General features: G+C 46.7%; 1 protein-coding gene across 2 annotated transcripts; it reads right to left on the bottom strand.

Annotated features, from left to right (window-relative positions):
- Positions 1-1,017: 1,017 nt before the first annotated feature.
- On the bottom strand, positions 1,018-23,541 carry CD34 (CD34 molecule). Of its 2 annotated transcripts, none has more exons than XM_082616557.1 (8): positions 23,386-23,541; positions 13,583-13,765; positions 12,703-12,962; positions 11,593-11,673; positions 3,945-4,095; positions 3,659-3,711; positions 3,174-3,338; positions 1,018-2,470 (listed from the first exon to the last, which is right to left on the bottom strand). In XM_082616557.1, the coding sequence occupies exons 1-8, from the start codon at positions 23,462-23,464 to the stop codon at positions 2,285-2,287; spliced, it is 1,158 nt and encodes a 385-aa protein (XP_082472683.1). In that variant the 5' UTR covers positions 23,465-23,541; the 3' UTR covers positions 1,018-2,284. The 2 variants fall into 2 exon arrangements, with proteins under 2 accessions (XP_082472683.1, XP_082472684.1); XM_082616558.1 differs by having other exon boundaries at positions 2,333-2,623.
- Between the last annotated feature and the right edge of the window lie 1,764 nt (positions 23,542-25,305).

The raw sequence follows: 25,305 nt of genomic DNA, 5'->3' as shown, positions 1-25,305 counted from the left end.
CCTCCTCCCCCGTTTCCTGGGAGTCTGTACCCTGTACCACCAGCCTGACCTGGCCAGACTCTCCTCCCGTCCCTCTCACGGCCGGATGTGTGACCAGACAGAGGCCAACCTGACCTCTCTTTCTGATTACCATCTTCCCTTTGACCAACCCCCAGCCATCACCTGCTAGCGAAACCTCAAGATTTCCTCCCTTTGCCTCCCCTGAGTCCTGGGGAGGAACCTCTGGTTAGAGCAGTTGGTGAAAAAAAAGGGGGGAAATGGGGGTAGGGCTGGTGAGGGAAAAGGTCTGGCTTTGGCCAGATAAGAATCGAAGGATCCTTTGTTTGGCCCCAACTGATGCCACCACTGTTGACACACTTAGGAGCGTTTCCTGAACCTCGTGATTGTCCAACAGCTCTCCCTCCCCCACTTCCTATGGTAGGGGCTGGGGGTGGGGTGTCTGGGCTCTGGGGGTAGGGGGGCTTACAGATGGCTTTGCAGTTAGGCTGCTGTCTTAAGGCAGAGGTGGAAAGCATCCCCTCCAGGAGTTGGCAGCCAGATCTCTAGAGAGAAGTTCCCATACTGTCCTTCACTGTTCTGCCCCGAGCTGGGGATGGGGATGGTGTGACTATAATAGAGGGTGCACAGGCCCTGGCTCCTTCTCTTTGTTTGGCATCTTTTGCATATGGTGACCAAAATGTGACTCTATCTCAGAAAGGTGTTCATGAAGGGTACAGCTCCTAAGTCCTCAGCACCCTCCAACCTGAAGACCCCGCTGCATTCTGCCTGCTTTTCTTTCTGCGACTAGAAACATCAGCTTCCCTGAGGGCATCCCTGTCTCCCCCCAGAGAGGGGAGTAGTTAGTAGGTTTAGACAAAAAGCAGCATCCTGATTGGGACCTGTGTCCCCTAGCTGGTCCCACCTCTTCCCTGGCTAACCCTTCCCTACGTGGTCCCTGCATAGTCTGGCCAGGTCTCATGGGGAGACGGCTGCTCTGGTCTTCAGGCACCCCCAGCTGGGACAGAACCACAGAACAGATATGTTTCAGGATCACTTTAATTACAGTATTTACACACACCATTTTTTATTCAGGAAAAAAAAAATCCACCCCATCTTCCTATCTCTGGAAAGTTCTATTTCCAACCGTCATTGAAACCAGGATCCCTTTTCACCCCTCTGGAATAAAACAGAAACAAAAACAGGACCTGGGTCACTCACAGAAAAGGTGGCTTGTGGTGAGGGTCCTCTGGAGACGTGCTGGGGCCCTGACCACATGGGTTGCAGAGCAGTAAAAGGATTAAGGGTTGGGAAGGCAGAGACAGAAAGGAGTCTGCTGGGAGGCTGAGGCCACAGCTCAACCCAGGAGTCAGGGAGAGGAGGGAGGAAGCCGTTGAGACAGAGGTTAAGGTCAGAACCTAGCCTCAGTGCAAGAGTCTTCCTCAGAAGCACACAGGTCAAGAGGCACAGCTCAGAGATCTGGTCCCACGGTCCTGTCCACTCTGAGCCACAGGGAGAAACAGAAGCCCGAGCAGAAGCTCTGCGTGGCCCCGCAAAGATGAGGGCCAAGCTATGTGCTCTCACCCATTTGTGGCCATGTGTATGCCCATTTGTGAACATGTGTGTGCATGTACCCCAAACACACAGACACAGGACATAGTTCTAAAATTTGGGGGGGGGGCGGGGCCTGTGGAGCTCAGGGAACTTGGAAGCAAGAGGGGAGCTGGTGACGGAATCCACAGTGCCTTAGAGGGGGAATGAGGGAGATGGTTTAAGACAACATGATTTTCTGGCTATATCATTACAAAGGAGCAGGTGAAAGGGGTTGCTTTGGTTTCCCTAAAGTAGAGAAAGAAAATATAACGAAGAAAGAGTAAAAGGCAAAGTCTCCTGGGAGGAAATTACAGCCAGAAAAGCCTGTGCTTTCCCCTGGGAGTTCCTATAATGAGGCAGAGAGGAAGGGGAGGGAAGGGGCCCCTGTGTGGAAGCTGCAAGCCCATCAACCCCCCCAAAGACTTTCTCTGCACCTTGGTTTTCCCTATCACACCTTTATGCGGAGCAGCCCAGAGGCTGGGTGCAGGGAGCTGAATGTGGAAAGGGCAGGAGCTACCTGTTTCTCCCCAAGGTGGCGAGAACCCCTTGGCCTGGAACAGGGCAGGGTCCCAGGAACGGCCTCCGAGGGGCTGTGCAGTGGGAAAGGGTGGAGGGTAAGGGAGGCTCCTCCAGCAGGGAGACAGCACGTGCTCAGGTGCAGGGAGGGGCTCCTTCCCCAGACTTTGCCCAGTCTCGCCCCACCCACTCGCCACCGTCACAGTTCGGTATCAGCCACCACGTGTTGTCTCGCTGAATGGCCGTTTCTGGAGGTGGCCTGGCCGGTGCCGTTCTCCTGAGCCCCTTGATTCACACTGGCCTTTCCCTGAGCCTCAGGGGAGGCCCCAGGGCCTGAGCTATAGCCCTGGCCTCCACCGTTCTCCGTGTAATAAGGGTCTTCGCCCTAGATGGTGTATAAATAAAGGAGCATTATCTCGTAAGCAGGGCAGCAGGAAGGGGAATGGGAGGAAGAGGAAGGGAGTGGGAGGGGAGGATGGAGGTTGCAGCTGCATGTGCAGACTCCTTTCTTCCTGAAGAGCGATCAGGGCTCCAGCTCCTAGAGGAGAAAGGACAGAGGAGAGGCACCACACCGTGCCACAGAAGTTCACGAGCCAGCTCCCGCCAGAAACTAGGCAGTCCCCAGGGTGCAATAACCTCCCCAGAGGAGGTAAAGGGCCAGAGGCCAAAAGTCAAACCCTGGCCTTGTCCTCTCTCATCCAGAACACGTCAAGAGTAGATTTTCCTTCCATGTGTCCCCTTGTGAGCCACTTGGTGCCCATGGGCTTTTAACATGCTTGCAAAGAAGTGGCTGATTTAGCAGCCTGTTCTGGTTTGTACCCAGCTAAACTATCCCAGGGAAAATAATAAATAGATGACACGAACCATCTGCTACCACAGGGACCAGGGCCCCAGTTAGTGCCCCCTCCCCAATCTGCTATATATTGTTTTGACTTGTCCATGGATACAATAATGTGCATACACGCATATTCCCGTGTGAGGGCACAGAAGTGCCTTTTCTGGTATTTCTCCTCCCCCTCCATGGCATTCATGGACCTCCCCAGGAGACCTAGCTTCCCATTTTCTTTGCCCTGGACCCTAGAACTGACCAGCCTTTCTCCTGTGGGGCTCCAACTGCGGCGGTTCATCAGGAAATAGCCCGTGGTGCCCAAGACGGCCAGCAAGATCCCCGAGGTGACCAGTGCAATCAAGGTCTTTCGGGAATAGCTCTGGTGGCTCCCAACATCTTGTTCAGTGAAGCCTTGGATGCCCAGCTTGAAGAGAAGAGACAAAAAAGAGAGCCTGTCATTTGTGGACCATGGGTTCTACGCAAGGAGCCCAGTCCATGCTAGACCCTGTGTGTGACTCAACAGTGAATAAACCCAAGAAGACATGGACCTCAGGGATTTTCTAAACAGGACTCAAGACTGGAATCTCTTAATTAAGCTGCACTGTAACATTTTGTTTCAAACATAGAAGGGAAAGGACTATTGGAGAAGGGTGGAGAGGTAGGAACGGCAGGTCTGGAGAAGATAATTACTTTCTCCCCTGCTCCGGTGAATTCCCCTGAGACCCCTCATCTCACAGAGCTTACCTCTTTCAGGTCAGACTGGTGCTTTTTCAGAAGTTGGAGCTTGCTGGAAAGTTCTAGAATTAGAAACAGAGGTTGCTGGATCTAGAAGCTGGAACAGTTCATCCTGTACTATTCTAGAAGATGCTCTGATGGTGAGGGTCCATCTCAGGAGGGTCTTTCCCAAAGTCAGCATAGCCCTGCTCCCTAGCATCTGTGCTCTCTGAGTGAAGAGGCCTGATTTGTACCCAGGATCCTCTAACCTCAGCCCCTCTCCCTCCCTAGACTTCAAGACAGATGTGCCCCTTACCTGTTCTGTTGGCCAAGACCAGCAGCAGGCAGTGAGGCCTCACCTCAGACTGGGCCAGGAGCAAGGAGCACACCCCGGCCCTGGCCTCAGCCTGCTGCTTCCCACACAGGACTCGGGTCAGTTCCTCTCCATTGTCCTTCTTAAACTCCTCCTGGGACGACAGAGAAAAACGGTGAGAAGGAGAGGAGGTTACTAGTGTACTCTGAACTGCATCCGGAGTCTCAGGCAATAATTCTGATTAGAGTTACACTGTTACCCTCAAAACAAGAAGAATCCTTTTAATCTAAAATTCCAACTGAAGAAAACAATCTTGCAAACTTCTTATGTGCAAAAACACAGTAAGATAAAAACTCCAAAATCTTCCAGGACCAAAAGGTGGTCTTAGGTGGCACTGTAAGATGCCAGAGAATGAATTTAGGAAACATCATCTTACTGAAGGATTGCCCATGTAAACATATACTATTCAAATTAAATTCAAAAGAAATTACCAATAACAGAAAATATTAATAATGCAATACTAATGAAGAGAAAAATCCTGTTTCAAGGTTACAATAGCCCCAAATATTGAAGGAAAAGCTAAGGGAGGTGAGGAATAGAGAACAAATTTATGACTATAGACGCAATGGGATCCCCGGTCCCTTCCCTCTTAATCTCCAAGGGGTCTCACAAAGAGCATGGCTCAAACTCAAGTGGTGTTTTTGTCTAGTCTTCCATTCCCCTTTCCCATTAGAAACATGGAACCCAGTTTTACATGAGGGTGACAGATTGCTCCAGGTTGCTGACATAGGACTCAGGCACTCAGACTCAGAAGACAAACTCTGATTATTCTTCAACAGTTGAGTCCCAGAAAAGGGATGAATTGGAATCACTGACTGTGCCCCTCCAGCAACCTGTGATCAGACTTCCAGGATTTATTCCAATAGCCTCCAAAGGGAGTGGCCTCCCCTGCACAGAAAAGGAATCAAAACCAAGACTTTCTCCTCTGTCCAGATGGCAGATGGCAGAGGAGGAAATGCCTGAACAGCTCTGACAGCTTTCCTGTTAGGGGAAAACTGCTGGGGCGTGTGAGGGGCATCAGAACTGAGCCTCCGTGGAGAAGAAAGCTTCCTGTTTGTGGAGCAGGACTGTTTCTCAGGGCAAGGCCAGAGGGCCCTCCCAGCTTGGAAAGCAGCCTGGGTATTTTCCTACTGCTATGGCCCAAGGCAGGAAAACCCAGGCTCCTTTGCTCCTGCACAAGACAAGGTCAAGATTGGCCTCACGGGGCTTCCCTGGCGGCGCAGTGGTTGGGAGTCCGCCCGCCTATGCAGGGGGCGCGGGTTCGTGCCCCGGTCCGGGAGGATCCCACGTGCCGCGGAGTGGCTGGGCCCGTGAGCCAGGGCCACTGGGCCTGCGCGTCCGGAGCCTGTGCTCCACGGCGGGAGAGGCCGCAGAGGTGAGAGGCCCGCGTACCGCAAAAAAAAATAAAATAAAAGATTGGCCTCACGTCCAGCTTTCTCCTGCCAGCTGGAATTCGAGGCTTTGGGGAGGCCAGAGAGCTGGGGTACCTAACCTCCAGATCACAGAGAGAAGAATCCAACGGTAGCCTCAGAAGGTCCCCAAGAGCCAAGGTTACAGAGAAATGAATTCTCAGGCCACGGCTGCTTCCCCCTCAGGAAAAGGAGAGATGATACAGGTGTCCAAGGAAGTCCTTGGATAGAGGCTCTTCACAACAGCGTTTGCTGCGGGGAGTCTGGGCACCACATTCGATGTGGTCAGCAGTCTTCTTCCTCTCTGGGCTCATGTCCCTTTGGAGAGCTTTGCCCTGCCTCTCCGTGAGCAGCTCACCCTCCCCAGCACCGCGCCTTCTGGATGAGGAGGAGGGAAACGCCTGCCTGGATTATTCTGGGCTTCTGAAGTGTCTCTGTTTGAAATGTGTCTTGCTCCTGAGAGAGGCAGAGGGACAGGGCTCCTGCATAATCTAAACAAGCCGAACAAGGCGACACCTCCTCAGTCTGCTGAGTCCTAGGAAGCTATTCCTCAACCAGATTCAGCTGTTCTGACAGTGATCACGACCTGAATATGAGACACTGTGTGAAACCCTCTGCGCGTGTGTCAGGTATGGGGGCGGGGGGGCGGGGGGGGACAGGTGTGGCAATGAATTCCACATGATCAGAGCTCTCACTGTATATGCATGGCCATGAAGATAAACGATGCTTCCTATGTCTCAGGCCCTATTTTGAGTGCTTTATGCATGGTGACTCATTTAGGCCTCCCACAACCCTACGAGATGGATACTATTATTCTCCCCATTTTATAGATGAAGAAACTGAGGCACAAAGAAACTAAGAGGTAACAGAGCTAGTTACATGGTAAGAACCCTAAGAAAGGCACAGACAACTGCTATGGACATTCAAAGGAGGGTGAGCATACATCTGGTTTGGGGTTATCAGAAGCATCCTGAAGCAGGCCTTGAAGAATGGGTAGCATGTATGCAGGAGAAGCTGGCAGGGAAGGGCCTTGGGCGTAGCACCACGAGGAAGCCCAGGAGTGTGTGAGCCTGCGGCCTTCACAACCCCGGTTGCAATGAAGAACATGGCTTTCCCCCTTGGATTCCCATCCTTCAAGACTCAATTCCAACTCACCTCCTCAGTGAAGCCAGTCCTATCTTCCATTAGACTGGGTATCAGCCCCTGTTCTGCTATTAACTAGATTCTTTGCAAGTCATGCAACTGATCTGAGTGTCAGGCTCCTCAGCTGAAGACTCAGTAGGGGTGGTGACTGAAGAGCTGCTGTATGAAGAGTGCCTGGCAAGGTGCTTGGAACCAAATTGGCACTGGATAAATGGCAGCTGTTACTATTACTGTTAATAATAGCAATACCTCGTAGACTATATTGTCCACACTTCAATGTTTAATCACATTCTGCCTCACTGCTACTGTCATTTCTCTGTGACTAGACTATAAGACTTCTTAGTGGGGGGAGTGGGTGCACATTACATAATTTTGAACCCAGACTGCACGAAGCATAACACCAAACAAACAAGAACTCAGTGAATTGTTGTTCGTCTTAACATCCAAGTGGTTTGGCTTCTACACAGGGTCCCTCCACCCCTTGTTTAGTTTCTTGGACTCAATTCAAGGGAATTGAGTGGCCAGCCTCCCTCCCACTCTGCAATCCAACAGCATCAGTGAATTGTGTTTGGGCCTGGAGAGGCGCAGGTGGATCCTGAACAAAGCACAATGCTCCTCCGGATGCTTGAAATAAACATCCTCCCCCAAGGGAGGCTGTGGGCAAGACATCATGGGAGAGTAGGCAGGAGGAAGCCACAGCCTCACCATTTTGCTCATGAGAATCAGATTGGTGGACCCCTAACGACATCTGCTTGCACGTGTTACTTTGTAAAAATAATAATCGTAATAAAACCACCTAACCTTTCTAGAGTAGCATTCTCAAACTCTGCAAAGACTCTTAACATGTTAAAGAAGCACATTAAGTATGGGAGTTGGGAGAGAGAGGGACAGGTATTTTTCTAAATGAACGTTAAGATGTTTCCCAATGTTAAGATTCTAGGCTAAATCGCCTCTCTCTGTCCCTCCCACCCTCTCTTTCAATAAATATATTGACTGTGGTGTGAGTTTGACAATGCAGCTAAAACACCTATTTTCATATAGAGACTGGAGTAATTAAAGGACCTGTTATAAGTCACACAAGTGGGCAGCTGACCAAAAGTTAGGTTGTCCCAGATCTCAGGCTCCTTCCAGAAGACACACTGTCTTCATCAGTCCTCCGCCTGTAAGTTATTTTTTCTGCATGGAAACTGACCTTTAGTGTTGGGGCAGAGGGCAAGGAAGACGAGGGCTGGGGATATTATCTGGAGGCCGGAGGCAGCCTGCCTCCAATGAAGTAAATGTGACAGAACAAGGGTGATGTGAGCTAGCGGAGAAAATACAACTTCTGCATATAAACATATGTGTTTCTGAAGAAAGGTAGTTCTGAAAAACAAACTGGAGGGCAAAGGACTTGAATACAGATTTCTCCAAAGAAGATATACAAATGGTTAGTGAGCACATGAAAGGATGCTCAACATCATTAATCGTTAGGAAATGCCAATCAAACACACGTCATGCTCATTAAGATGGCTACTATCACAAAAGCAGAAAATAACAAATATTGGTGAGCATGTGGAGAAACTGGAACTCTTGTGCCTTGTTGCTGGGAATATAAAATGGTGTAGCTATTGTGGAAAACAGTATGGCGATTCCTCTAAATTTTAAAAACAGAGCTACCATATGATTCAGCAATTCCATTTCTGGGTATATACCCAAAAGAAAGGAAACAAGAGTGTTGAAGAGATTTTTGAACAGACATGTTCATAGCAGCATTATTAACAATAGCCAAAAGGTGGAAGCAACCCAAGTGTCCATAGGTGAATGAATGGATAAACAAAATGGGGTATGAACATACAATGGAATATTACTCAGCCTTAAAAAAGAAGAAAATTCTGACACATGCTACCACATGGATGAAGCTTAAGGACATTAGGCTAAGTGATATAAGGCAGTCACAAAAAGATAAATACTATAAGACTTTACTCATATGAGGTACCTAGAGTAGTCAAATTCATAGAGATAGAAAGCAGAATCATGGTTTCCAGGGGCTGGGAGAAGGGGGGAATGGGGAGCTGTTTGATGGGTGGAGAGTTTCAGTTCTGGAAGATGAAAAGAGTTCTGATGATTGATTGTACAACTATGTGAATGTACTTAAGACTACTGAACTGTACACTTAAAATGGTAAATTTTTATATTATGTGTATTTTACCACCATTAAAATGATTCCTTGGTAGATTCCCCTGGACCAATAGCTATAGCATAAGAGAATAAGGTGATCTCACATTTTGGAAATCATGTGGGAAACCACAACCACAAAAACTAAATTAACCTGATATTGCAGTGGAGCGAATGAAAGTCAGACATAGGGTGGCACGTTCTGCTAATGAAGATTCTGAGATGTGGTAACAGGTGCTTGACAAGAGTGTGGGATTGCCTTCCCTCCCTCTGGCTGAAATAGGTTATTTCTGCCTAGAAGTGAAGGATGAGGAGCAAAAGGGGAGTAGTTGGGATAGAAATGTCTACAGAATGCATGTACAGAAGACAGGCCTAAATAATTCCCATAACAAGAGCTAACAGGTTGGATACTCACTATGTACCAGTGCAAAATGAGTGTCCGGATAGCTGAGAACAATGCATGCATACTTCTGTTATGGGAATATACTAGATGGAAGAGCATGACAACATTACGTAAGTACTCAAGGATGTGATGTTAGAGGAGCCCATGTCTTTCATGCTTCTCATTAGGCCTGAGTTTCCCTCGATTAGAACCGGTGTGGTAAGGCTCTCTGACACCAAAGGTACGAATGCAACCTAAGGAAAATTAGGAGACACTACACCACTTTGGAACAGATTGATTATCAGACAAGCATTCAGTAGGACTCAAGGAAAAGGAATCTGGGACACAATCAGGAGCTGTGGCCAAAAATTCTGGAACAAGGATTGCTGACTGAGGAAAATTACCTTGGGAGGCAATGCTGCTTGGGGTCTGGGGAAGAGGAACCCTCAGGAAGACAGGGGTATCAACGGTGGTGGAAGGAAAAGGAAAACAATAGCACTACACAGGTGCTGCCATAGAGTTGATTCATCATGGGCAGTGCAGAAGCCTTCTTTAGGATATTGGAGGAATTGCTATCTTTTCACGTCCCTACTTGCAGATCCTCTCCAAATTGAGTAGAGTGCAGACCTTAGCTGTGGCACAGAATAGAGTAGACAGTAAAGACCTCAGAGAGAGACTGCAGCACAGAAAGAGGAGTTATTTCTGGAGTAGCAGTAAGTTTCTGGCACTTGTCTTGTACAATGACCCTCGTTAAATGTGAACTTTGAAGAGCAGTGGACAGACATTTAGAATGAATCCTCTGCAGTTAGCTCTAAATCGTTCGTACAAGGAATTAGCATTCTGGCACAGACCACTGTGATGCACAAGAAAATAAGTGCTCAACCAAGATGATACAAAAAGAAAGAGAGAGAGAAGATGGTCATTTTTCTTGGCTATAATTAGCAAAGTGTTGGGCAAAAAAAATTTTTTAAATGACTAGAGTTGAAAATCAGCATCAGAAACACACAGAATATTACTTGTACATTGTACATTCATGCTTAACTATTTTGCAGATTGCACTTAGTTATTCCATTGTGTGAACCTATGTCTTCAAAATTTGTGTTGTTTTTTAAAATTGTAAGTTAAATAATTTTCTTAGGTATTATTTTAAAAGACCTGTGAGTCACAATGACCCAACTGATAATCATGAATAAGATACCAATAATCAGAGTGGACAAAATAAGTAACTTAATGCCCTCTACAGACTATAGTATTTGCTCAGGCTCTTTCCAATCTATGCATGTCACACATCATATATATGGTTCCCTTAAATGGATTCCCACCTTGTAAGAAAACGTTTTTTTTCCTATGAGTAAATACCACTCTTCCTGTCATCTTATCCTTCATCCAGGAAATTGTTACTGTCAGGAAATTGGATTTACTGAAACAAAGCAAGGAGGTCTGCTATCATCATTAAAAATTAACACCATGCTGTACAGTTTACCAATGCAATAAGACATGAAACTGAAAGAAGAGGCATAACTACTAAAAAGAAGGAGAAAAGCAACATATTATGAGAAATAACACAATAGCTTATGTTAAAAGTGAAAAATAATCAGCTAAAAAGCTCCTGGAATTAATAAACAAGTTAAAGAAAATGACTAGACCCAAGATAAATATTAAAAACTCAATGAACTTTCCAATATACCAGAAAAATCAATTGGAATATATCGTGGAAAATCTATATTATAAATAAACCTTAAGAAATCCATAAAACCTAAGGAAAAAACATTTTAAAAACTAAAAAAAGAAGACACTGAACAATACCAAAGAAAACCAGAAAAAAATAGAGGGGTTTTAGAGCAGTTCCAACTAAAATTTTAATGGTTTTGTGGTTTTTTTGAATCTTGAATAGGTGTTTCTAAAGTTTTTCTAAAAGAATAGATGAAAAATGCCTTACATTTTTATAGCATAATAAGCAAAGACATGCTTGGCTGGATATTAAAAGTGTTGTAATATAAAAGTATAATAATTTAAAACAGGCAAAAAAAAAAGACAAACTAAACAAATAAAATCTCTCTGAAGAACATGCCCTAGGACATATAAAAACTTAATACAAACTAAAGGAAGCATTCCAATCAATAAAGGAGAGGATCATGCAATAAATAATGCTAGGGGAAATGGTTATATGGAGAATGCAGCATTTACAGCAAAAAAATTATTTGTATATTAAAGAGTTATATGAAAATAATAATAAATAAATTGATATTTTAGGTGACTAGTTTATATTTCATGAAGAACTTTCTTAATAAATAAAATTGTCTTTTCCTTCTTTGTCCACCAGATGGGGCCTCTCACTCCTTAAATCCAAAGCTCAGTATTCAAAGTAGCCTGTCCATGTTAAACTCCCCCAACCTCTCCCAAGTCAGTCAGTCCAAGACTTGCCTTCAGGACATTCAGAAGGAATTTTGGGATGAGAGGGACGGGTAAGGAATTGGGGATGGAGCTGGGGGCTTTGACTTACACAGCTGGAGGTCACATTTAGCTCCAGGCAGATACCTTGGGTCAATTTCACTTCTTTGACTCTGGAACATTTTATTTCTCCCTGTATTAAAAAAAAAAAAAGGTAAATAAGCCAGCATCTTTGCCCCTCATTTCCTCCCCACCTCTTTTCTGGTTTGATTTCTGTGAGATACTCTTTAAAGAGGCTTTAAAGAAAGGAAATTTAAACATTGTGTTAGGAGACTAGAAATTTATGTCATATTCTTCTTTTACCTCACTTCCTAACCCATCAGATAATCAAAACTTTTGTTACTAGCCTGGGCTTGCAGGCAAGTAGCTATTTGTGACCTTGGTAAACATTAGCTTGGATGGCGCAGAAATGGAAGAGGGGAGAATCTTTTCCCCTTTGAGCTGTTTTCCCTCCAGTGAATTACACACTTGCAGGGAAACAGATAATGAGGTGGCCAGGCAGATCCTGGTGACACTCATTTTCCTCCTGGTCCCTTAGGACTCTCCAGATTTCTATTCTGGCTTCTTTAAAAACAGAAACCAGGCAGGTCCCCCATGCCTGCCCCCAGGCTCCATGCCTCACATTTTCTACTCTTCCTGCTGAAAGCTGTTGACAGCCACAGGCCCCAAGGCTGAGAAAGGCAGGTTGAGCTCAACATCCCTGGTCTGCCTAGTTCCTTACTGCCTCTCTACTCCTGGCATACCACCAAACCCTCTTGCATAGAGGAAATGGTATTTGCCCTAAACATTTTGGGAAACGCAGCGCCATTAAGTAGAAGATGGTTTCCAAATATGCCCAAAGGCAAGTGGTACCCTAGTCAAAGATTAGACCAAGAGGTACTGGAAAGAACGACAGAGAACTGGATGGATTTCTGAGAATCCTCTTTACCCTCTACTTCCTAGAAATATAGTACCCACGGCCCAGATCAGCCTTGCTACCCAACTCTACCCCTCTCCTCCCTTTTCTATCCCTTCCAGCAATACTTATGCTACATATTTTTCATGCTAACTCCTATAAGACCCACATTCATTGGTTGGGAGAAGCAGAGGTTAAGGGGAAGAGAGAGCTTGCATACATATGAAGTGAGGGGGCAATCTGTCATTTTTGGCCTGATTCACCCACCTTGATGGTTCTTGGGATAGGAGAAAATGATGTATAGGGATTAGTGGGAGATGTCACAGGGCTGGTACAATTGTATGGGGAATCTGAAATATTTCCAGGTAACATGCTGGGCTGCAAGGTCATCTCTGAAGTTGTAAAGTTGATGGGGGTAGAAGACACTGTGGTGGCTAAAGAGGTCTGTGACTGGACAGAAGAGTTCATGGTTCCAGGGACTGGGGTGATCCCAGAGGTAGATGTGAAATTGACTGTAGGCTCTGGAACTGACCAAAACAAAAGTGTGAATATATGCACATTGGCATAAACACACACACACACACACACAAACACATCTTAGTTCATTGACATAGGCACGGACTTCAACCCAGAAAAGGGAATTTGGGGAGTTAAGAGTTACTTCATGTCTTAACCCTTACCAACTCATTTCCAGCCAGCTGTTGGAACCATAGCTATAATCACAGAATGTATTAGAGATGCCCTCAGGACTCTGAAACTGAACTGGAAACTGGTCCACCCTAGAGATGTCAAAGACCCCCAGTTTGAACCTGTACACAGTCTGCTTCACTTAGAAGAGATCATAGATCTCTACAGAGTCCTCATCAGATCCTTATTTTATCACTAAGCTGAACTCAAAGAGTGCAAGGAGCATTACAAATCAGGATCAGCAGCCAAGGCGTTGACTTGAGAAAGCTGTCACTACAGGAAGAACTGTTTGGCGCTTACTTCAGGGTACCCTAAGCACGATACTCAAGCCACTATTAAAAGGGGCTTGTATGTTTCCATCTGTGGGGGGAAATAGACAGTGGGGGTATTTGCAAATATCCTAATGCTTTACCCTAGTGCCAGCAGCATCCTTCTGGGGCCTGAGACAAACACTCTTTACCTGAGATGGTTGCTGTGCTCCCATTGCTGTCCTGAGAGACAGCGTAGAGGCTGATGTTTCCAAAAGTACTTGATATTGTGCTTTCCTGGTTGGGTATAGTTGTAGGGACAGTTGAAGATATTCCTGGGGTAGATGACTTTGTGGCAGTAGTAGTCAGGTTCTCTGTACTTGTGAACCCAGAGGCTATAGAGAAACAAAGAAGAAATATCAGAACCCAAATCATCCTGGAGCCTCATGGCATCACCTGATTCAATTTCTTGACTTTAGATAGAATCCATCTAGAACATCCCCTGCCACCCCGGCAACAGAGCAGAACAAGGACATCCTCCTGGACATGTGACTAATTTCTCACTAGATTTTTCCTAAGGAAAGAGAGAAGGAAAAGTTTGCATGCACCAAACATCTAGTATAGTATTATTTATAGGAGGGAAAAGTTGCAAGCAACTAAATGAATTACAATAGGATAGATGTTATATGCACTTAACATACCATAATCATTGCAAGTAAAAAAATGCAAAAACTATAGCAGCATGAGAATATGAGGCAATGTTCATAACATGCTAAGTAAAATATTAAAATTTCAAATTACACCTGAATAAATATTGCCAAGATCTACAATGTGGGAAAAGATGTGCCTCTATTTCCTTTTTAATGTATCCTTCTCTTCAGCCAATGTATTAACTCTTGGAATAATCACTAGATTGACACCATCTCTATGTAATCCCTTAAAAATCTTCTATCCTCCCTAGATTCCCCCATTCCCCAAATCCTTTCACTCTTTCCTTTTATTGAGGAACTACAGCTAGCAACCCCAAGATTTCTTTCGGGAAGCTCCGACCTAGGAATCTAGCTGATGGACTAGAGAGCATAAGGCTTGGTTTCTCAACAAATATCCTGGGAACAGAGAGCTTCGTCCTGGCTCTATCAATAACTCTGTAATTTAATGTGTGTGTGTCTCAGTTTACTAATTTTTAAAGTGAGGGATCATTGGGAAAATCAATGAGATAACAAATGTTAAATTGCTATAGTATAACGTTCCTGGAATTAGTTATTCTCTGAAAATTTTCCTGCAGGTTCTTACCCTTCCATGTTTCCTGTGGTACCCAGCCATCCTTAGACCCAGGAAGGAGAAGCTACCTGTCTGGACCCTGTACTTTAAAGCCTACACTCTGTTCCTCTTCCTGCCCTCCCTGTCCCCAAGCTACGAGGAGTCCATGGGGCCAACAGAGGTGGACCCTCTCTTCTAGATCATGTGTTGGGACCAGAAGTCCTAGAACTTCTTGCCCAAATGGCTCTTTGCTCACTTGAGGACCTGCATGGGCCTCTTCTCCCAGTCCATCCTTCCAAGGGTGAACTGCAGCACCAGGGTGTGTGCCTCCAAGCCCAAGGGTGGCCAATGGGTGGCTGTTTGCAGAGAGAAGGGTTAGAGCTTAAGATCTAACTCCACCTTGTAGATGGGGTGTCCCTTGCCTGCATGCAAGATCCCTTACGGTATGGACCAGAGCCATGAGTAAGAAGAAGAGAAGAGGGTAGGCAAGGGCCGAGGACCACCTCTTCCTGGTAAGCCACATTGTGGCATTGAACTCCAAGGCTCTGAGAGTCCTAAACTCAAATCTGGCCTTCCAGGTGGCTATGAAGGTAAGTTTTTCAAGGTAAGAGGATAGATGATATTTTATTTACCATATGGTTGGCCTGATTTATAACTTTGAAGTATTTAAACATATAATATGTGGGCCTCCATTGTATTCTTAGCTTGAGCCCTGTAAATATTAGGGGTAGACTTGGTATTCAGAGCTCATACCCGGCAGTAGCATCCTCAAGGAAAGGCACCTGAGGGTCCCAGGCCACCCTAAAGCTTGTCTCTAACTTTACTGATTGAAACCTAGGCCTGTATTTTACAGAAGTTTCTGGGTAAATAGCAGTGCAAAATGACACCTCTTCTTTTCCTCAGCATCAAGGTGGAAGTTAGGCATTCGTTTCAAGGCAAAGAACCTGAGGCCAAAAGTTGCCCCTAAAGGTGGTGGTAAGTCTCACTCTCCCTCATCTGCCTCTCTTCCCAGCCTGCTGCAGGTAGGTTGATAGTCATAGTGAGTACAAAACTCATACCTCAAAATTATAGGGCAAGTGTGCAGGAGGAACAAGTGATATTACTATCTCCGTTTTAGAGATAAGAACCTGGATCACCAGGGTTTTGGCCAAGAGGGAAGGCCATCATTCATGCAGGGCAAGGAGCAATGGGGCCACTGAGGTTTAGCTGACTCTTGAGTAGAAGTAGCAAGAGGGTCAGGGGGTCCAAACTGCCAAGGATCAGGATGCACCTTCCATATTTTGGAGAGAAAAGTATGGGCTCCTGTCTGACTGGGATAGGGGGCAGGAGCGGGGGGTGGGGGAGTGGATTTATCAAAATAAAATAGATGGGGAAGCAGGTCCAGTCTTCTTTTGTCCTTAAATAAGTCCCTCTCAGCAATCTGACCCTAAGGTATGAGTTCAGTTCAGGGGGCAGGTGGTGGGAACATTTGGACACTGAATTGAAGGACCATCCTCTCAAGGTACCATTCCAAGTCACCACTGGAACTCCCCCTTGACATCACTCTTCCTGCCCACCCTTTTTTCTTCTTCCCACCAATACATCAATTCTTGGGAATCCTATCTGGCCCAACCTGGCCCAGCCCTCTTCTCTCCCCAGAGAAAGCTGGGCCTGGCTGAGGTGATGTCATGCTTTTGAACTCCCTCCCCCAGGGCCTCCTTCACCCAGACAAACAGTTTTGAACTTTTCCAGATGTGAAGAGAGACCTGCTGCTAGCTCTGAGGACAGACGTGCCTGTTCCAGATGAGTGAAGCAATCCTGGACCCAGGCCAGCTACTGAGCCACTAGGGTCAGGCTCCCAGCTGCGGTTGCCCCCTCCCACCCACCCCTCAGCCAAGAACTGAGGAACAGGTTGCAGGATCTGTCTGCAAATGGAAAGGGAACCCCAATCTCAGATTTATGTCCCTGAGCCCAAGGTGAGTGGGGAAGCCTCTGAGACCCTAGAGAAACAGGACAAAGAGGGAAGGCAGAAAGGCAAGGCTGAGCAATGGGGTACATATGAGCTGGTGTAGGGCAAGGGGACACCTTGGCAGAACCCTGGGGGCCAATCCTGACCTACACTGCAGCACAGAGGCTGTCAGTAGAGACTGGAGTCTCTTGTTTTCACAGTCTCTAGGGCTCCCTTTCTCATGCTCCCATGAAGAGATGGGTCTTGGAGGGATGACATTTATAAGAATCAAGACTGACCACAGATTTGTTCTTATCCTTCCTATATTCCCCCCCACATCCATGGCATTAAACCATCCAATACTGATCTTTATGTGAGCTTCTTATCCCCAACTCTGTATGGAAGTCATAGCAGCCTACCAGCCAGATCCAAGAGACAATCAATGAAACCTCCACCCCATTCCACTCTAGACTGGAAGAACAGCCCTTACCCCCAACCCAACAGAGCATTATACTTCAATTTAAATTTGAATGAAAGGCTATCTTCGTTTACTTCTCACTCCATCTTTATTAACTGTGTCTCCCTAAGTACCCTGTTTGCCCCTACCTACCCTATTTGATCTCAACCCATGAACTTGGGACAGAAGGAGACAAGGTATCGGGAAGTTAGCAAAATGAGGATTCCAAGAAGCCAAATAGATGTCACAAAATTCATGTTGTAAAAGTCATGCATTTAATTAACAGGTACTTATTTCAGAGGCAATTATTCTTGTTTTACACACAATTCTAACAAACTTATTTATCTGATATCCTAGCTAAAGCTAAAAATTAGAAAGAGAAGCAAACAATAGAAGCAAACAATAAGGAGAAGCAACAGTTTAAAATGAATAAGCAGCAATAAATGAAAAACAGACATGAGTATCAAAAACCACAGTAGTCTGGAACCATTTATGGTAGGAGTAAATGAAAATATACACTTTCATGGGCATTAATGATGCCACTGAGTTGCACCATAACCGAATTATTTTCATGATACAACTGAGTCTGAAGGTTAAAGCCCTTTTTTTCCTGATACACTAAGAAAGCAGAAACATATGTAATATGTTTTTAAAAGATTTCTACCTACAATTAGTAAATTAAAGATTCTTTTAGTCTTTAAAGGGGGTTTACAAATCCTCAGAGATCCAGAAAGGTCTGCTACCTAAATTACTAAATTCCTGTACTTCAGAAGGCTTTTCCCCCTATATTTGGTCTTGTTTTTCACAGACCCTCTGAGTTTTAGTTTTTGCTGGTGCTGTTTTCTTATCTCCGAGCCAGTCAGCACCGTTCTGCCCATCCTTTCAAATCCTAGCACCTGGCCCAAGAGGAGTTTCTTGGAGGAGATCCTGGGTATCTTAGATGCAGTACTAGGAAGAAGGAACAAGCTGGCCTCTGCTGGGAGCCCACAGCCTGCGTTGCTGATGGATGAGAAGGCAGGAGAGCCTCAAAACAAAGAGCTCGGGCTCTGTAACTGGACCGTGTTGAAAGGCTCCTCTACCGAGTTCTAGCTGCATGGCCTCGGGAAGCTTCTTCACCTCTCTGTACCTCACCTGTAAAATGGAGATAAAAATAGTGCCTACCTCCTTGTTGTTCGGAGGAATAAAGGAGATGGGGGTGTAAAGCAGTTGCCTGTCTGGTAAATGCTCAAGAAACAGTGGTTATCTTTAGGACAGGTCCCTTTTTTCCTGCTTCTCAGAGACCTTAAAACACATATCTCCATGACTTATCTGGCACAAGATCATATATGCTGTTTCCTGAGTATAGGTCTTGTCACCTTGGTTACATCATAGGTTTCCTGAGTGTTGGAACCATCCCTCATACTTGTCTGTATTACTCAGGACACTGAGCACAATCCTCTGACTTCACAATAAGCACTTGGGGTGAATGGCAACTGCATCAGGAGTGTTCACATTGACCACCTCTATGTAGAACCGTGTCATTCAATGCTATATTTTAAGAGGGAATTTATCAAATTAAGGGAGTGCCCATGAGAGGATAACCAGAATTAGGAAGGTTCTAGAAACCAAGTCATATGGTTGAGGGCTTAGTGCTATTTCATCTGGATCAAGGGTTGGCAAGTATAGCTGGTGGACCAAATCCAACCCATGGGCTGTGTGTTGTTTGGCCAGTGAGCTAAGAATGGCTTCTACATGTTTAAAGTGTTGTAAAATAAAACAAAGTAGAGTATGCGTCAGAGACCACATATGGACTCCAGAGCCTAAAATATTTACTATCTGGCCCTTTACAGAAAAAAATTTGCTGATTTTTGATACAGAAAGGAAGAATTTGGGGAGACAGAATAAATAGTTTTCTTCAAGATTCATTTCACTCGTTCATTCATTCTTATTTTCCCAAAGCGCCACCAAACTCAGCACTGTGCAGAGCACAAGCTAAGAGAAGATACCTTTCTACTGCTAGATGTTAGTGTCACTAGAATTTAAATAAATCCCTGTCCTCAAGGAGCTTATAATCTAGTGGAGCAGACGAGAAGTGTTGTTAAGGACTGTCGTGAAGAAAGATCAGATTAATTCTGTGAGAGTTTAAGGAATAGAATTGCAGTTAATGATTAGAAGCTATATAAAGCCTATAAAGGCTAATTTCACTGCAGTACAAAAAAAGCTAATAATCATGGGATTTTTTTTTTTTTTAATAGAATGAACTACTCTGGGAGATAGTGAGCCACCCATCTTTCCTGGGAGCATTCAGGAAGCATCCCTGCTATGGGTCTCGGTGGGTTTGGGTCATGTTGGACTAGATCAAAGAACTGGGCTGATGCCTTCCTACACTGCAGAGGCTAAGCTGAGGTGTGAGCATAGAAAAGTGTCTGTGGCCTGAGTGTTCCCAGGGTACTGAGACTCCCCTTTAATATTCAAATAGCATGTCTTGGCCGCCATCCACTTCCTGTGGGACCCCAATGTCTTGAACTTTCCCTGGGGGTCTACGTTTCTCCCAGTCACCTCTTTCTCCACTTTCCTAATTGCCACCGATCCCTGTCTCACAGCTCTGTGCCTCTCTGTCCTCAGGCTGCAGGAGTTCTCCTTCTACACTACTGCACCATGGGCTTGACAAACACCCATTCCTTTATTCCCCCCACCCCACCCCAGAACACCACTAACAGTGTTACAAGGCCAGTGCCTGTTTACTGAAGGTTTGAGGTCATGGAGGGAGATTTCAGCACAGCCCAGAAGAGACAAAGGCATAATCTTGAAATCCTAGGCTAGACATTCCTATGCTAAACAGATGGGCCACACCATAAGGAATTTTCCCAGCCAGGTCTTTTCCACCCTCCACTCACTACTGTTCCCTACTGCTCCCAGCACCTCCCCTCCTCTCTCTATGTTCTCCTGGCCTCTGGAGTCCTTTAGCCTTTTGTCTCTAGGGCCCATCAAATACAAAGTTCTACTTTATTTTATCATGCTCAGCAATTCAGCCTCCTGTCTGCCACTGCACGTCAAAGGTTTGTCCAGGAGTCTAGGTTTTTTCACCCAAAGACTCATTAAGGCATTTTCTTAAATAATGGAGCTGGCTACCTAGAGATGCTGCTCTGCTAAGAAGGTATCAGTGGTGGGTTCTTTGGGGTGTTTTTCCTCTTAAACCAGGAGCAAACTTCCCAATGAAGCCAGAGGTTTTTCCTTTGTATTCCAAGGGGAAGTGATTCATTTCAGCGGTCTCCAGAGTGTAGATCCTAGGAAGTACACCCTGGTATACATCCCTATTCATTTGTATCACATTCTCCCAAGATGCATGCATCTTTCTCCTTAGCGAAGTCTAGAGCCCTTGGGACTAAAAATCGTAGATGCTGTGTTTTTATTTCTTAGCTGAGGAAGGAAGAGAATGTTCTCATTAGGGAAGTCAAAGCCCAGAAAAATATGGAAATTCTGCCCTGGCGACTCCAAGCATTTTCTTTTGGAGGGCGTGTTTTATTCTTTTTCCACACCTTCACATTTTCAGTTCCCCACACTCGGGGCCATTTAGTGACATCCAGCAAAGTCAGTGGGAGAAGGAGGCCCAGGCACCCTGAGGGTGGAACTGGGTAACCATCCAGCTCTGAAAGTAAGCCCAGGTCCTCCTGCCCAGGATCTAAAGGAAATCAGGCAGTGAGATGGTAAGAAGTGGAATTTGTGGCTCCTTTTGATTTGTTTTTGTAAGACTCTGAGCCTGAGTTTATCTGTTGCAGTTTGGCACTTCTTGCCCTGAGCGTTTGGAGACAAAGACTCAGAGAAGGAAGGAGATGAGAACTAGTGAATGAACAGGCCCAGGAGGTGGAGCCAAAGGGATAAGAAAAAGATGCCCAGGCTCGTTTTATCAGTCAAACAGGAATGTTGCCGAAGATTTACATTTGCAAAGGCTATGCCAGCTGGGCTGGCCCTACAAGGGGGAGAACTGGGGACCACGGAATTAGTCAGAGGTCCCAAGGCTGCTCCTTCTTGGTCGCCATGTGGCAGAGAGTCAAAGGGTGGAGTCCTCTCCCCTCCGGAAAATATCTGATAAAATTCTTTTCCCTTTTCTTTTTTCCCCTCTTACACGTAGCCCCAGACAGGATATGGGTGTGGGGTCAGCAGACACGGAGGACCCAAAGGAAGGAGAGGAATGTGGAGGGGTGGGACTTGTTAGGGAAAGAGGAAGGACAGCCTTGGAGGGCTTGGAGGAAACAGATACCCTGGGCCTGACAAATGGGGTTCCCTGATTACCTGAAAGATTTCTCTTTCCAGCTGGTGGTGTGGCAGTGCTACCTGGTGGCCTCTAGTGCCCACCCTGACTCTGGTCACCACCCAGAGCCACCCCATCTCTAACAGAGAAAGTCCACTTTTGGTTGGCTGCTGTACCCAAGCCCAGGCCAAGTTCTCACAGCGACAGAAAAAAGACCTTCCCAGAACAAAGCTCATTGTCAGGGTCAGTGAGGAGAAAACCACAGAACCCTCTTCTGCCCTAAAGTTCACAGTAACAATAGCACAGAATTTCTGCAATGCTCCTTTGTTAGCATTTCAAGGTACAGTCACTCACTCATTCCGGTCACCCCACAGTATAATAGAAAATGACTCCCAGTATTATATTAAAAACAAACCCTAGAAAGCTCTTGGGGAATGCATAAAGCTACACACTGGCCTTAGCAGTCTGGCAAGATTGGGCATAGGGACCCAGGCCCCACCGCTCATCCCCAAAGCGGAGACGCTGAAATTCTCAGCATATCTGCCCAAGGTTTTGCAGAGGTTAAATCGCTCTCCCTGTCCCCACTGCTGCAGGCCAAGGCGAGACTGAGACTGGCCAGCTGAGGAAATAAGAAAAGGGTGGGCCTCACTCGGCCCAGGACCAGGTCATCATGAGCTGTGAAGCCAAAAGAGAGTGGAGCATCGGATAGGAATCTGAGCCGCTGGTCAACTCACCCCATTGTGAGGTGCAGCCAGCCCCCAGGGCAGTTCTCCATTCTAGGGCTTCAACGGACACCTTAGTGGCAGCTTTTTCCCTTCCCCGAAGGGCATGTCTGGGGCTGTCAAACAGGTCAACCCAGAGCCTAACTTAGAGCTTTCTCCAGCCTGGAGTCTCTCTCCAACTGGGTGGACCCAAAGGGGGACAGCAGAGGAGGCTGAGAGCAAAGAGGCCTAGCTGGCTGGCCCTGGTCACTCTGGGGGGCCGTGGTGGGGGGCCTTTAGGATGCAATAAGAGTAGGGAATTGGGAGTCCTAGAGGCCTGGAAGCAGAATCTTGAGCCAAAGGGAGAATAACTTACAATGTTTAAATCCTTCTAAGTGCAGTGAGATGAGATGGAGAATGCTATCCCCAAATGAAAGCAATTATGAATAAATATTTATTGAGTGCCTACTAATTTTTCTTTTTAACCAAAGTGAGAGCAAGAGCTTAAGAAGTCAGGGCGGATGTGGATAAGCAAAGGAGTGTCCACCAGTCTTCTGATCTGTCCACTAGTTTTAGAACTTGGAGAAGAAGGGCAGGGGAAGAAAACTCCAAAATGTAACAAGTTTGAGTTTGTGCCAGGGTGAGGGGTTGCAGAGGGGAGAGGAAGGCAGGGCACAGAACAAAGTCCATCTACCCCGTGCCTTCTCTCCAGTGGAATGGAGAAGAGGGTGTCAGAAGACGGAGTGTAACTTAGCTTTCCGATCTTAAATGCAAGAATATTTTCACGGACTGTTCTTCATTCCAAACTCCCCATGTCACCTAACTCAGCCTGCCTCCTGGGCCTCTGGACCTCGGACCTGGGGCCTCATCCCAGGTTGGCTTCGCTCCGGTTCCTTGAGTGTCCAATTCTGGCTCCCCCTGTCCTAGTGGTCGGTGGGCACCAACGCTCTCTTCCCAGGAACCGGCTCAGGCCGCAGCTTTTTGAATCAACCGTCAGTCACGAAACTTCCCTGCTTCTCTCCTCCCCTCTCTCCTGGTTCTGGCTCCAACTCTGCACTCTGCACCTTTGGCAACGCGAAAGGACACTGGCATCTTCAAAGAGCTTTACTTTAGAGACAACTCGAGAGAGCCTCATTGACTCTGGGAAGCCTCCAGCGCGCCCTCCGATTTACACCTGGGCTAGTTCACGCTCACAGTGTGGTCGCCTTCCCGGAGCGTCCCACCCCCACCCATTCCCAGCGGAGGCACCAGTCCCCACTGGGCTCGGTTCAAGCGGCCTCGGTCCCACCAAGCCAGGAGCAGCCGTGGGCGTGGGGGCGTGGGGTGGGGCAGGGGTCCCTTCGCTCCGCCTAACTCGGCTGTGCGCGCTCTGTCTCCGGGAGAGCGTCGACCCTCCCCGCCACCAAGTCGGCCGGGCCGGGCGCGCGGCCCATACTCACGCAGCAGACTCAGCAAGCAGAGCGCGGTCCAGCCCCGCGGCATCCCGCGCCCCGCGCGCGCGCCCCTGCGGACGAGCATCCTTCCCGCGCCGCTCCCGAAGAGATGCACAGAGCCCGAGACGCTGCTTGGCCAGGCCCGGACGCGCAGCTCCCGCCCCTCCGCCCGAGCATGGGGTGGGCGAAACTTGCTTTTTCCCCTCCCCTCCCTCTTTAGTCCTGGCAAGGCCAACCCCTCTCCTTGGCTGCCACTAACGTGAGCTTCCCTCTTGGTCCCAAAGGCGGAGGACTTCAGGAGAGAGGCTGGGGTTGCCGCTGTCGAGGCCAAAAAAAGGTTTTGTGAGGGCCCCAGACGTCTTGTTCAACTTTATATAGAGGCCCCATCTTCTTAAAGCTCAACTTCACTTAACTTTAACCCCTTTGTGTCAGCCTTGCCCGTGTCCAGGGCAGGGGGCAAGTTTCCTCTCATTTTTTCTTTTCCATTTCCTTTCCTTTTTGCTTTTCTTTAAGTTTTAAGCTGAGAACAATCTTGCAGATGGAATCTACCAGTGAGGACCTGAGTTTACAAGTGTGAGCATTTTGCTAATCAGGTAAAATTTAGCACATGTCAAATCTGAGGCATTTAGTGATACTCTAACAGAGACTATGCTGTGTGCTAATGATGCAGAAAGCCTGAGCAGGACATATAAATGACAGTAATTAGTCACTTTCTTTTCATTATTTTTCTTACAAGATCTATTTATTTTAATTTGGAGGGTTATTTCCTGTGACCGTCCCTATTTTCCCACATAGTTTGATCCTGTCACCATCATCATAAAGACAAAGGACTCCCCTAGCACCTGGGGTGCCTTCTCTCCAGTCCTGGGCCTGAGACTTTAGGGGCTTCATCCTGCTCTCTTATCAGAAAAAAAGACTTCCCCTGACTCCACCCTCTTCTACCTAATTGATCCTGGAGCTGTGTATTCCTCGCGAGTTGTTCTGGATGTTGATAAACTGAATTACAGAAACTTTGAACTGGGCAGTCAGCCTAGTCAAGGACTGGATTGGGGAGATGGATACTGGAAGGCAGGGGAGCCAGGAGGAGCAGATGATGGCACCGGGGTGGGGGGGTGGGGGTAAGAGAAGGCACAGTCTTGGAGACTAGGCCCTGAGATCCTGAGTGGGATCACATGATTACAAATACCCAGTCCAGTCTCTTCCATGATGTCTGTTCCACAGAGCCGAAAGGGAGAGAGAGGAAAGCCCAGCACTGCTCTTTTCTGATTTACTTCTCCACAGACCCCCTAGCATTATGAAAGTAGAAGGGTGTCCAGGTCTAAAAGCAACCCGAAACTCCCATTCTGATCATGTTCCCTAACTTTCCTTTGCAGAGGAAACAAAGCCTTTCATCACATAATGAAACCAAAGGCTTCTGATGCAGATTTGGTAGAACATGGTGGTGTGGTATGTATGTTTCAAAGTGCAAATGGTGATTCAGATCTGACCACACTGTGATCTCAAGGGCCTGCAGATGGGGACAGAAAGGGTTACAAGATACATTTTAAAAATCAGGCTTTTGTTCTTGGAACTCCCAATTAACAGAGAAAAAGAGTTGCCCTCCGCCGACCCCCAGCTCTCTCAGCTCCAGGAGCTGGATCGGCTTTACTCCCAGTGAGAGGTTGTGAACAAAATGTGGGGTTGAAAACCCCACACGAAAACCAGTTTGGCCCTCTCGGCTCTTCCTTCATTCTCAGTAAATTCCTCTGGTTACTTCAAATGCCCTTTGTCTGCCCTACCTGGAGCAAGAACTTGTCCCTAGCACCTGAATTTCTTAATTAGCTTTGGGGGCAGAGGAGACAATGATCCTATGGAACAGAGCTTCTCAAAGCATGGTCTACACAGAATCAAGGGTAAGGTCTGGGAATCTGCGCTTTAATAGGCACT

Source organism: Mesoplodon mirus, assembly GCF_964341445.2.
Source record: "Mesoplodon mirus genome assembly, chromosome: 3".
NCBI classification, from domain to species: Eukaryota; Metazoa; Chordata; class Mammalia; order Artiodactyla; family Ziphiidae; genus Mesoplodon; species Mesoplodon mirus.
The sequence above is the reverse complement of the archived record's forward strand: the minus strand, read 5'-3'. Positions and strand labels throughout refer to the sequence as shown.

Coding starts and splice junctions, on each gene's coding strand:
- CD34 (XM_082616557.1), bottom strand. CDS start 23,464: ATGCTCGTCCGCAGGGGCGCGCGCGCGGGGCGCGGGATGCCGCGGGGC. Junction 4,096..11,592: donor TAAATGTGACCTCCAGCTGT/GTAAGTCAAAGC, acceptor CTGTCGTCCCAG/GAGGAGTTTAAGAAGGACAA. Junction 3,339..3,658: donor ACCAGTCTGACCTGAAAGAG/GTAAGCTCTGTG, acceptor CTTCTCTTCAAG/CTGGGCATCCAAGGCTTCAC.